The sequence below is a fragment of the Bactrocera neohumeralis genome, chromosome 6 (genome assembly GCF_024586455.1).
Source record: "Bactrocera neohumeralis isolate Rockhampton chromosome 6, APGP_CSIRO_Bneo_wtdbg2-racon-allhic-juicebox.fasta_v2, whole genome shotgun sequence".
NCBI lineage: Eukaryota > Metazoa > Arthropoda > Insecta > Diptera > Tephritidae > Bactrocera > Bactrocera neohumeralis.
In genome coordinates, this window is record NC_065923.1 from 50,936,287 (window position 1) to 50,947,894 (window position 11,608).

General features: G+C 38.0%; 1 protein-coding gene across 1 annotated transcript; it reads left to right on the plus strand.

Annotated features, from left to right (window-relative positions):
- Nucleotides 1-9,673, plus strand: LOC126762011 (protein odr-4 homolog). Its single transcript, XM_050478480.1, has 5 exons — nucleotides 1-190; nucleotides 5,366-5,558; nucleotides 6,638-6,722; nucleotides 6,777-6,899; nucleotides 8,308-9,673. Exons 1-5 carry the CDS (start codon nucleotides 98-100, stop codon nucleotides 9,176-9,178), a joined length of 1,365 nt encoding a protein of 454 aa, XP_050334437.1. The 5' UTR covers nucleotides 1-97; the 3' UTR covers nucleotides 9,179-9,673.
- Nucleotides 9,674-11,608: the final 1,935 nt, after the last annotated feature.

The window sequence follows — 11,608 nt, forward strand, 5'->3', positions numbered from 1 at the left end:
ACATTCTACCAGATTTAATTTCTAGGTTGTTTGTTGAATCTGACATTAGCTTTAGTTGTTGTTGATATTATTAATTGTGTACCACGTCTACATAATAATGGCGTCTGTTTTGTTAAGTAAACTGGATGTTGGATATCTGGAAAAGTGCAGTGGCGACAGTGGTCTTAATTATGGCATTATCATAGGCCAGGTAAGTTCAACTTTATTTATGTTCATCTATTGAGCTGGCATTGGCTATTTGCTATTTAGTGAATAGTCGAAGTCGGTGACCCGGTGGCCTCTCGCGTTGGATATGTTAGTTTCGTATGACATCTGATAGGAGTTCTGCTGTATACTGTTCAATTGTTATTAATGCAGTGAGGCTAGATATTTTTCAGGACGCAATTTGTCAAAGCTGCACGGAGGATGGAGTCATGTGTAGAAGCTCACGCAAGTGAGAAAAAGTTTTCTGATCGCCATTCACTTGGGAGTGGTAGAAACGATTCTTTTACATATGGCTGAAGCAGCTCACGACTTCCAGCTTAAGAACATCCGTTTGAAGGCGAGCTAAAATGAGGAGGCGAAAAATGCCTCCACAGGGTTGTACGCTGGGTTTGGGACCCGCCACGTAAAAAACGCCCCCACTGAAAAGGAACGGAAGAGAAACCCTCTTTTAGATGACGACCATGGCAAACGAAATAAGGATTCCGATTTGAGGACATGCACCTGGAATGTCCGGTTCCGCTGCCCAGCTGGTTGATGTCCTCGTGAAAATAAAGGCTGACATCACCGTTCCAATCGTTGGGTATGCTTTCGTCTGAACTTATTTTACAAAGAAGCAGATCCATGCTCCCGATCAGTTCTTCGCCGCCGTGTTTGAGTAGCTCGGCCGGCAGTCCGGCCCCCGTCGCTTTGTTGTTCTTCAGTTGAGTAATTGCTATTCGAACTTCTTCATGGTCATCGATTGTGGAACCGGTTTCGACATCTGGTGTTATGCCTTCACTGCCGTTCAGCAGTCTGGAGAAGTGTTCCCTCCATAATTTTAGTATGCTCTGGTAATTGGTTACTAGATCACCTCTGGGGGTTCTACCAGAGTATGCTCCGGTCTTAAAACCTTCTGTTAGTCGACGTAGAATTTTCGAGCATTACTCCTGTCGTCGAGATTGTCAAGTTCTTCATAATCGCCCATTTCAGCCTCTCTTTTTCTGGCTGAAAATGCGTCTCACATCCCTCTTCAACTCTCGGTATCTATCCAATTCCGTCGATCGTACCGTTGCGAGGTAGGCAGGCGGGTGCGAATCTTGACTGCAAGTGGTCCGAATCGATATTAGGACCTCGGAGCGTACGCGCGTCTGAAACACTGGATACGTGTCATGCGTCTATCACAAAATGATCGATCTGGTTGGTGGTTTTTCGATCCGGACACAGCCAGGTAGCTTGATGAATTTTTCTATGCAGGAATCTAGTACTACAGATAACCATATTTTGGGCGTCACAAAATAGTGGCAAATCGACCTTTATTTTATAGTAGTATTTTATAAAAAAATTCCATCCAGAATCCATCATTATTTTATTTTTCAGATGACCACAAGGGTAGAAATCATGGCGTCGAAGACAAAGCCTTTTTTCCCTCTCTACTTCAAAGGCGCATAACTCCATTAACATTTTTTAATTACTTTTGTGTACTCTTTAAAAAAATAAATGATAAAAAAAATTATAGCAAAAATATCGAATATGTACTCTTTTTTTATCAATTGCTAAAACACCACTCGAAATTCAACCCTCTGAACAAGAATATCCTCTTAAGGGGTTACAATTATTTTCTCATATAAAATATTTTATTATAATTTTTTATTGTTACAAACATACACTATTAACAAAGAAATTCTGAAATTAAAAAAAAAAAATATATATATATTTTAAAGGAGAGGTTAGGGTTTTTAGACGGGTTTTTCCTAAATATAATTTTTCAGAGTCTGTGTTCACTGTCATTTCAAAACTACTGACCGATTCATTTCAAACTTTGTACACACTTTTAACATATAAAATACCGCCCCAAAGTTTAGTATTTTTTATCAAAGGTGTGAAAACCACAGAATGTCGGAATTTTTGGTGGAAAATAACATTTTACACTTTAAATGAAAACAAAATTATCAGAGAAAAAAATTATTCAGCCTAGTAATGAACACGGCAAATTGTTTCTTTTTCTGCATGAAAAAATTACCCTATATTGTCAATAGTGTGCTCAATAATGTACAAAAGGCCCGAAAAAAATTGCTCAAACCATATTGAAGAACTAAATTCGCCAAAAAATTCGGCCTTTACGACGCCATTTCCAGTGACCGCTCGGAAAAAAGATATGCCCGAGTTGGTAGGATGACTCTTTACAGGATCGTCTAAGGTGAAAAAAATACGTGTTTTAGTTAAAACATTTACTTCGAACTTGGTCAAAGGAAAAAAAAATAAAAAATTTATATTTTTAACAAAAAAATTAAAATTTCAGTGAAAATTTTGTGACATTCTTGAATTCTTCTTCCAAGTTTTTAAAAATTGTATCTCAAAGACTTGTGTAAAATTTCATAAAGATCGGTTGAGTAGTTCTCGAGAAATCTTGCCAACCGACTTAAAAGCACAGTTTCGAGAAAAACGCGTTTTAAGACGGCGCACTTAGCCAAGCTAGCCTCGAGCGCTTAAGTTCTCAAAGTCCATGTAATCTAATTCTAGCAGGTATTGTGCCGAAAATGTCGGTAAATGTGTGAGTTATTTTTATAAAATTGGTTGCAAGATTGTTTCTCGAATTATTTCGACGGGTTTGTATCATTAGGAAAAGGAGTGTTAAGTGAGTTGCTTTGCAAATCACCTAGAAAATTTATTCCAACCCAATTGTCCAAAGAAAAACTTTAAGTTGGCAACCTTGCCCAATACCGCTAACGAGTCGCTTGTGTCTATTAGGCCTTCTACTTCTGAAGTTACTAGAATCATAAAAGAGCAAAATCCGAAAAGGGCATCAGGACACGATAATATTACTCCAAAAATGATAATTGAGTTACCAAATATTGCTATAAAATTGCTCTCCTTGCTCTTTAATGCAATTCTTGGTTTCAGATACTATCCAATTTCGTGGAAAAAGTCGCAGATCATCATGATAGATAAACCTGGTAAAGACCTAACACAGCCATCTTCTTACAGACCAATAAGTCTCTTACCCTGTATTTCTAAAATATTTGAAAAAGTGTTACTATCACCAATTCGGTTTTCGTGCTACTGTAGAGCAAGTAAATAGAATTACGAACCAAATCAGGAAAGCATTCGAGCACAGAGAGTACTGTTCAGCTATTTTTCTAGATGTAGCTCAGGCGTTCGTGAAGGCCTTTTATGGAAAATCAAAAAAGGTTACCTTACGAATTACATAAAACTTTGGAGTCATATTTAAGAAACAGGAAATTTACAGTTAAAGTAGCAGACTTCATATCAGAAAAACGAGTAATAAGTGCTGGTGTACCTCATGGTAGCGTGTTGGGCCCAATTCTGTACATAATATATACAGCAGACATTCCAACAACTACTAACGTATTGACATCCTCTTTCGCGGATGACACAGCTCTAGTAAGCCGTAACAAATGCCCCATCAGAGCATCAAGAGTATTAGAGCAGCACTTAACTTTTGTCGAAGAATGGCTAGCCAATTGGCGTATAAATATTAATGAGCAAAAATGCAGGCATTTTACACACTCGCTAAGAACAGAAACGTGTCTGACAGTTAAAATAAACAATGTTCTAGTACCCCAAGCGAATGAAGTAACTTATCTTGGGATTCACCTGGATCGAAGGCTCACGTGGCGAAAACATGTAGCAAGTAAAATAACTTACATGAAGTTAAGAGCAGCAAATTTGAATTGGCTTTTAAACAAAAATTCTAAACCTAGCCTTGACAATAAAGTCCCGTTATACAATGCAATCATAAAACCGATTTGGATGTATGGCATTCAGCTGTGCGGTACGACCTGTGCAACTAATATTGATATAATACAAAGGTTCCAATCTAAAATTCTTAGAACAATCACGGGTGCACCATGGTACATACGTAATGAAAATATTTATAAAGATCTTGATATTCCTAGGGTAAAGATGGAGATAGAGGACAGCAGAATGAGATATATTTATAAACTTCGCGAACATCCAAAACCATTGGCTAATGCCTTGGCAAATTGACCGGAGGGTCAACTCTGCATAATTCTGCCGCTACAATAACAACCTGGTGCAAGAAGTTGCGTTCCCTACTGCTTCAGCTGGGAAATTTGATAGTAGTTCACAAATTCTACCAGCGGGAATGAATCGAGTGGTGGCAGAATTCTGCCGATACAACAATAACAAGAGAGCGGTGTCAACAGCGATCACCTTTCGGAATTGACGTTCACCAGTGAATATCCGTAATGATGGGTGTTGCGGTGAAGGTGCTCTCAGTGAATTCTGTGAAGCCGACCCAGTTAGCTTTGTTAAACTTAACGTAGGTGCGGTTTCTCGAACGAGATTATTATAGGCAAGTGGTCTGATGCTAGAGTTAGCGGATGCCGCCAGGTTATGCGTTTTATCAGACCACCACCAGAGTTTGTTATTTAAGGCGGGCTGCTACAGCTCCCCATAATTCTTCCGGGGTTTCCGAAAACAGGCACTTCATTACACACCGCACTTAGTTTTTTTTTGCCACTTCAGACACCGATGTCCAATATTTTTTGCTATTGTGGAGTAATCAGAAATTTTCATCTTTTAGAACATCTACTGCTTGCAGTTATTTCTCCTTTTGTATGTCTCGCTTTTTATTCATTTTCTATAAAAGGACATGAACTGTTGAATAAACATTGATTAGGCAGACTCAGTAATTAATAAATATTTTTTTAAATACGATCTTTCTTTACTCTTAAGATAATTCCCACACACATTAACGTTTATGTAGGAGTGACAAAAAACGATGACTGTAATAAATGTAAGCCTATAGTCCAAAAATTAAAAACATTGTTAGAAAATTAAAAATATTAGTAATTCGATAGCCAGGTATTGGTCTTAAATTGGCTCCAACTATTCCAGGCGTAACCTTTGGCGTTAATGCAGCAGGATCAGGAGGATACCGAGCAACCCTGTTACCTATCCAGGCAGGGTTAGATCCTCGAAATAACTTCCTCCATCCCCAATTTATCTATAATCTATAATATAAGTTAATAAGATACCAAATTTGATAGTAATGCTATTGAAGACTAAATTCTAATCATATCCAGCGAGCTCCTTGAATATCCGAATTTGGTTGCTATTCTGACAACTAAGCAAATCTGCATTGATTTTCTCAACAATCCTTAATATTCATATGTTTTCTGTAATTTTATATTTATAGAATGTTAAATCGGAAAGTTTCTTAGTAGTTCATCTTGCAAAAAACTGTGAAGAGGACATGGAAATCTTGCTAAAAGCCAACGAGAATGAATTAGTACAAGGACCAACCTCCATAGCCGAAATCAGCACCCAAGCTTTAGCTACGCAGTGGACTGCCGCCAGCAAAATGTGTCCTGGCTCATTTAATGTACAAGGTACGTAAGTAAAGGTCATATGTGATGCTTTTAACACTTGACTCTTAGTTGGGCTTTTTATTACACGCAAATAAACGGAAAGGCGATAATGTGATTACCCGTAGGTTAGTGTAGTGCCTTCATAAAGCTTCATTTATGGAAAGATAATCTATGACATCCTTTTCTATTCACGAGGCATTATGTTTTTTCGAAGTGAGGTGTTTTTCGCAGGCATAATTATTTTTTTGCGTTATTAAAGCCCAATAAACCTGCAGGTGGGATGATGGTCCGTGATTCTTTCAAACGGGATTAAGCGAGCGGTGCCAGCTGCGATCTCCTTGTGAAATTTTCATTCGAAAACAATTTACATCCGTAGGAATGGATAGTGTGGTGAAGATGTTCTCGGTAAATTCTGTGAAGTTAACAAAGGTACAGTTGTCCTCAGAAATAAAAACAGGACGTTTCCCGATTCAAAGATTACGAACCACACCGAGCGATGGTAGTACCATGCGTGTATCTGTCCCGGAAAGATATGCCCTGATATTCTAGGGTAGTATCCTGTGGTCGATCTCGCCGTCGATAAGTTAAGTTATTTGTGCAGTATGAAGAGTAGGCCTCCATCATTATCTCGCTTGATCCGACTGGGAGTCATGTTGCCTAGTTGAGCTCCTTTGTTGATTACTCCATATATCGTTGACTGAAAGAAGAAAATCAACATATTCGCATAACCAAAAATGTATGACACATAAACAAAGTCACTAATGTGGAAACGCAGCTTCTCTTTCAAATGTCTATGATAGGTATACCACGTTTGGATATATCAAAATTATTCACCAGTAAGTAACTGCTGGAGCAATCGGTTGTCAAATAGCGGGAAGTTAGTTGCGCGCCTTATGGTGCACTTTAAGTAAACAAGTTTAAAAGTTCTGTGTACTCCTATGCCTTAATATTTATTTGTATTCTTAAGAAGGACTTTATAGTCTATAATTATATTTTAATCATTACAAACTATGTTCATGACAGTAATACGTATATTTGTATCATACTTTTTGACAAAACAATGTTTTAAATGATTTATTTCTTGTGTTCTTATTTTAAAGGCGTTTTTGTTACCAGTGAGAAGCAGAACTTTGATGATGAAAATACAAATATTGCTGCAAAGAAAATGTTGCACGAGTTGCACAAGTATGAAAGCCTTCTATCGTAAAGATATGAACAAATTAAATATTTTTATTACAGTATACTTTTTCAGGGTAATGTTTTCTGTGCCTCAGTTGATGAAGAGAATCCAGCTTTGATATTTCTGGCATATTCAGCAGCAAGCAAAAAAGCAATTTGTCAAGCTTATACGAATGATATGACGTAAGTATAATAAGCAAGGTTTATTTTTTTTTTTATTTTTTACACTCGCAACATGTTCCTGTAGAATACAATAGCTTTGTTCACCCAACGGTTGTCGATATGAATTTTGGTAATGGGATTCCTTGTAGTAAAAGGCACATTTGGGCTGAAAATGTATAAAAAGTGGGCATGGCCCCGGCCTCTAGCCGGTTTAAACTACATACATATCTCAACACCTTTGTGGTTATATCAACCAAATCTTTTCGGTACTTCGACAAAGGGGAAATTGGTGACCGGGTGTGAATACTATCGATCTTTTTTTCTGGTTTTTAAATTATATAATTCTTTTGAGTATCACGGATTTTTACTTTTACTTAAACCAACCTATGCATTTACATGCAATAGCAAATTTAAAAAAATATAAATAATCGGTTGTATAGGAGATATACATATGTTATAGTTGTACGATCTGATCATTTGTCGGAAGATCAACTGAATATCAAAATGCACCTATGTACGTATTAAATTTTATTCGGCTGTCTCAAAAACTGACGAGAAAATTTTTATAACCGTTAACAAACCTTGCCTCAAAAATCGCTTACTCGAAACCGGTTTTAAATAGATAGATAGAAAAATAAATGAGGTTTGCACCGACACCAAAGGTCTATTGTGCCCTCTCCTAAGTCACAACGACTCACTTACACCAGCATATTGATGAATTCCAACAGACTGCTAGGTGCTATTGATCTCTATTTGAAAGCATGGATTCAAGGGCCTTTATACTACGTCTATAAACTGCAGTGCAGTCTTTTAACAGGTGTTCTGGAGTTTCAGGCTCCCTGTCGCAGAACCGGCAATTTGCGCAAAAAGCTAGGTCCATGTTGTATAAGTGCTTCTTCAGCTTACAGTGGTCAGTGTAGAATGCGACAAGTAGCCTGAATTTGTCTCTAGGAAAATTGGTTGGCTCCTTTATGGTATAATTACCCACCGCGATTAAGGGTTCCGACCCTACTGGCTCATCAGCCAGTTCATCCTCGGCTATACCTTTTTGACCGCGCATCCAGATGAGATGCACTTTGTTACAGTCCGCTAGGCCGCTTAGCCGTTCTCTACACTCTTGCGGCAGTAGCGATCTCATAGGCAGATATTGCCTTGTCGCTAAGTATAGTTATACGTTCCTTGCGATTGGATTGGCGTTTTAGGTTTATATCCATGCAGCAACTTATGCCAAAGGCCTCTATTTGGAAAATGCTCTGAAAACTTCGCAAAGGCATAGTTCTCACTGACTGCAAGTGTAAAGTAACCAGCGGTAAAACATAAAAAAAAGATATAAACCCATATTTTTATGCTTATGTACTTATGTACTTTATTGATGTTCTTGGCGTATTTTTACTTGGAAATTAATTATTATTGTTTCTCTATTTTGCAGGGGCGGCTCGTTTGCATCCATGAATTGTCAGTTCATAGATAAATCTATAGACTGGCATACTTTTGAATGTTGCTATGAATTGGATGAAATATTTCCAATATTTGATGATTCCCAGAGGATTAATATAGAGAATCAATTTCAACGTGCTTTGTTAGCAATGAAACGAAGTTTATCCGAAAGTGAAATGTTTATAGAAAACATTTGGGTGGATGAATCCTTATCTCTGGATGGGTTCGCAGCAAACAATCGAAAGAAAGTCGGGAATGAAAACTACAAAGCAACTATATTTTTACCAGTAAAATGTCATCAATATAATGAGCACTCGGTTAAAGTACGGAAATTCAATGGAACAATTAGACTTTCTGGCATTATTTTTTCCAGAATTTGGTGCAGCAATAAAAACACGTTGGGTGATGTTAAGCGATATGTACAGAATGATATATTACGTTCATTAGCGGCCAGAATTCAAGTTTATTGTGACGGATTAACCGATCCTCATGTTAGTAATGACTCCGTATTTATAAGTGAACCTCCGCGACGTGTTTTCTTTAACTTATTCGCTGATGGAACAATCAATCCAATACAATTCTCAGAATATATATTTCGTGGAGAAGCGCCAACAGTAGCTGTGGCCCAAGCTAAACAAGTTCTCGATTTAGATATTAGTTTAGAAAATATTGTTGCAGACTTAGAGGGCTTGCCCGATGATGAAATATTTAGTGATATCTCGTTAAGTAATGTACAAAAGAATTCTACGCAACCGATGGTTAACACAGAAAAATACTTAACACGTTCCATGTACATATTAGGTATAACCATCTCTCTGTTAGTGCTCTTATGTTCTATTTGGTTGCATTATTTCTTTCCTTAATTAGACTTCTACCTGTTGATAATTTTCTAAATAACAAAAGTTTTATATATAAAGCGCATTGTTTGTTTGTTTAATATTCAGTTTTATTTATTTAAAAAACTTGTACATTATATCATATCTAAACAAAAGAACGTTTGTAATTTAATCAATTTGAAAAATGGTTAATAAAAAAAACATATTTTCTCGTATATCTATTGTCTAATACCTTCTTTGTTATACATATGTAAGTATATCAATTTCAATAAGTTTAGTGTTTATGAGTTGCCTTATCAGCAAACAATTCACATTTTAGAAAACTCTTCCTTTGAAGAGCTTAAAAGCACTCAAACTCAAACATGTTTGTAAGAGATTTGAGTGGTAACTCGATCCGATGTGAAGAGAAAAAGACAAATTGAAATTTGAATTTTATTTTCTGTTTTTGTAAATATGCAAATATATGTATGTTATATAATAGAAATATTTTAGAAAATTCGGTAATAAAAAACCAGTACAGAAGAATGCAGAAAATGTCGGAATCAAGTTGTCGGGCTTGTGTCACATGTGTGAACGCAATGAGCGATACTAAAAGAGGACTTACATACAACTTTCCTCGCTAGGTGTGACAGTTCATACTGAAACAACGAAGCGAGGAAAACAAGCTTCTGTATGAGATATACGACGACATTGACATAGTTCAGCGAATTAAAAAACAGCGACTTTTCTAGCTAGGTCTTCTTGTACGAATGAACGAAAACACTCCAGCTCTGAAAGTATTCGACGCAGTACCCGCCGGGGGAAGCAGAGGAAGACCTTCACTCCGTTGGAAGGACCAGGTGGAGAAGGACCTGGCTTTTGGAATATCCACTTGGCGCCACGTACGGAAAAGAAGAAACGACAGGCGCGCTGTTGTTAACTCGGCTATAATCGCCTAAGCGGTGTCTACGCCTATAAAAAAGAACAATGCACATATGTACATATTAAATGGCAATGTACAAAATTTTATTCGAAATGAGCACCTTTTGTATTGCTCGCGCTTAAACACTCCAAACCTCTTACGGTTAACGCTGGGCTAAAAAAAAATATCGCAGCCGCACAAATTCTAGTTGTTGGCAAACGTTTGCTGAGCTCACTGGAGGTCCATAGATCCAGAGCTAGAACACAATAGGTTATTGAAAAACCAACTAGTTTCCAATCTGAGATTGGGATAAAGGTGTCCTTCCTAGTAGATTCATCAGCTTTACAGTTTTCGACGATTCCGCTGTGACCGGGCACCTTCATCTTCAATCCATCAGTGAAAAACTACATTGCACCTCTTTTCCAGGGGCTTCGACCCGCTCACAAATCCCTCGCAGGTGTGTGAGCAGAGAAGGAACCGCCAGATGAAAGTTCCGCAATGCAGTTATTCAGATTGTAATGAATGAATCGAAGTAGTATAGAATTTCCGGCACCTCATATACCCAACATCCCTAAGTCTGATATCAGCATTCGCCGAAAGCACCTACAAGCTATATCTTCAGATCCCATAGCATTGACTGCCATTGTTGATGTTCTTAGTGCACTAAGATGTCGATAAAAGTCGTTCTTTGAGCACGCTCAAACTGTTTAGCTGGTGCGGTTTTTCCGATCTCTCTCCACCGGACACTGACCCCATAAAACATTATCCGCCTAGCTACGGTCTTATAGAACTAGAACACCACATTTGTTTTTCCCATCTTTTTTTCAATTGCTTGATAGCCATATCTAATCCATTTCTATCTGCCCATTTTACCACATTTAGATATTCTTGGGAGATATCGTAAATGGTGTTTAGGAACTTTCCTTTTACTAGATGACCGCCTCTTTCTCAAGTTTCTCAAAAGGTAGTTCACCACTAGTATCCATTATTCCCACACTTCCATGATCATTCCATCGGAAAGGAGGCTATTCTGATATGTTGGGGATTAACTTCGACCTAAAAGTTATCAAGAGCTCTAATAATCGCCACAGACCGTACATTTTTAAAGGCTAAACGGGTTGGTCTTCTCGACCCCAGCCGCGAGCTTTTAAATGTGGTCCCCGAACCTACCATTAAACTAGCATAGGTTCCTCAATCTTACCTACGCTCCTGCCGGCAGAGTTCTGCTGACTACCTTACCATCCCTACCGCGCAGTAACTGCGCTTTCAAATGTAATTATTTTCGCTGGCTTTCGTGAAGGGCGATTCCGTTAGCCCAGACAGTGGCCCATGCTGTCCGATTTCAGTGTCGGTTCTGATCTGTTTCCATTTATATCCGAACGTACTCCGAGGCCTGTCAGGGTTTCAATAGGACGGAGGCAGTCTCGACTTTAATATGTCAATCATATTTGTAAGATGTCACTTGCACATACCCAGGTGACGGAATACTTTGACCACTAACCCAGTGTTCAACCAAGTCTAACAAAGCTTCAGCCCTGATATTATAGTCCGACTCA

What these genes read in the sequence shown, in the direction of transcription:
- LOC126762011 (XM_050478480.1), top strand. Translation starts at nt 98, where the DNA reads ATGGCGTCTGTTTTGTTAAGTAAACTGGATGTTGGATATCTGGAAAAG. An exon ending in ATGGCATTATCATAGGCCAG is followed by an intron (nt 191 to 5,365) that starts GTAAGTTCAACT and finishes TTATATTTATAG; the next exon opens with AATGTTAAATCGGAAAGTTT. An exon ending in TGGCTCATTTAATGTACAAG is followed by an intron (nt 5,559 to 6,637) that starts GTACGTAAGTAA and finishes CTTATTTTAAAG; the next exon opens with GCGTTTTTGTTACCAGTGAG.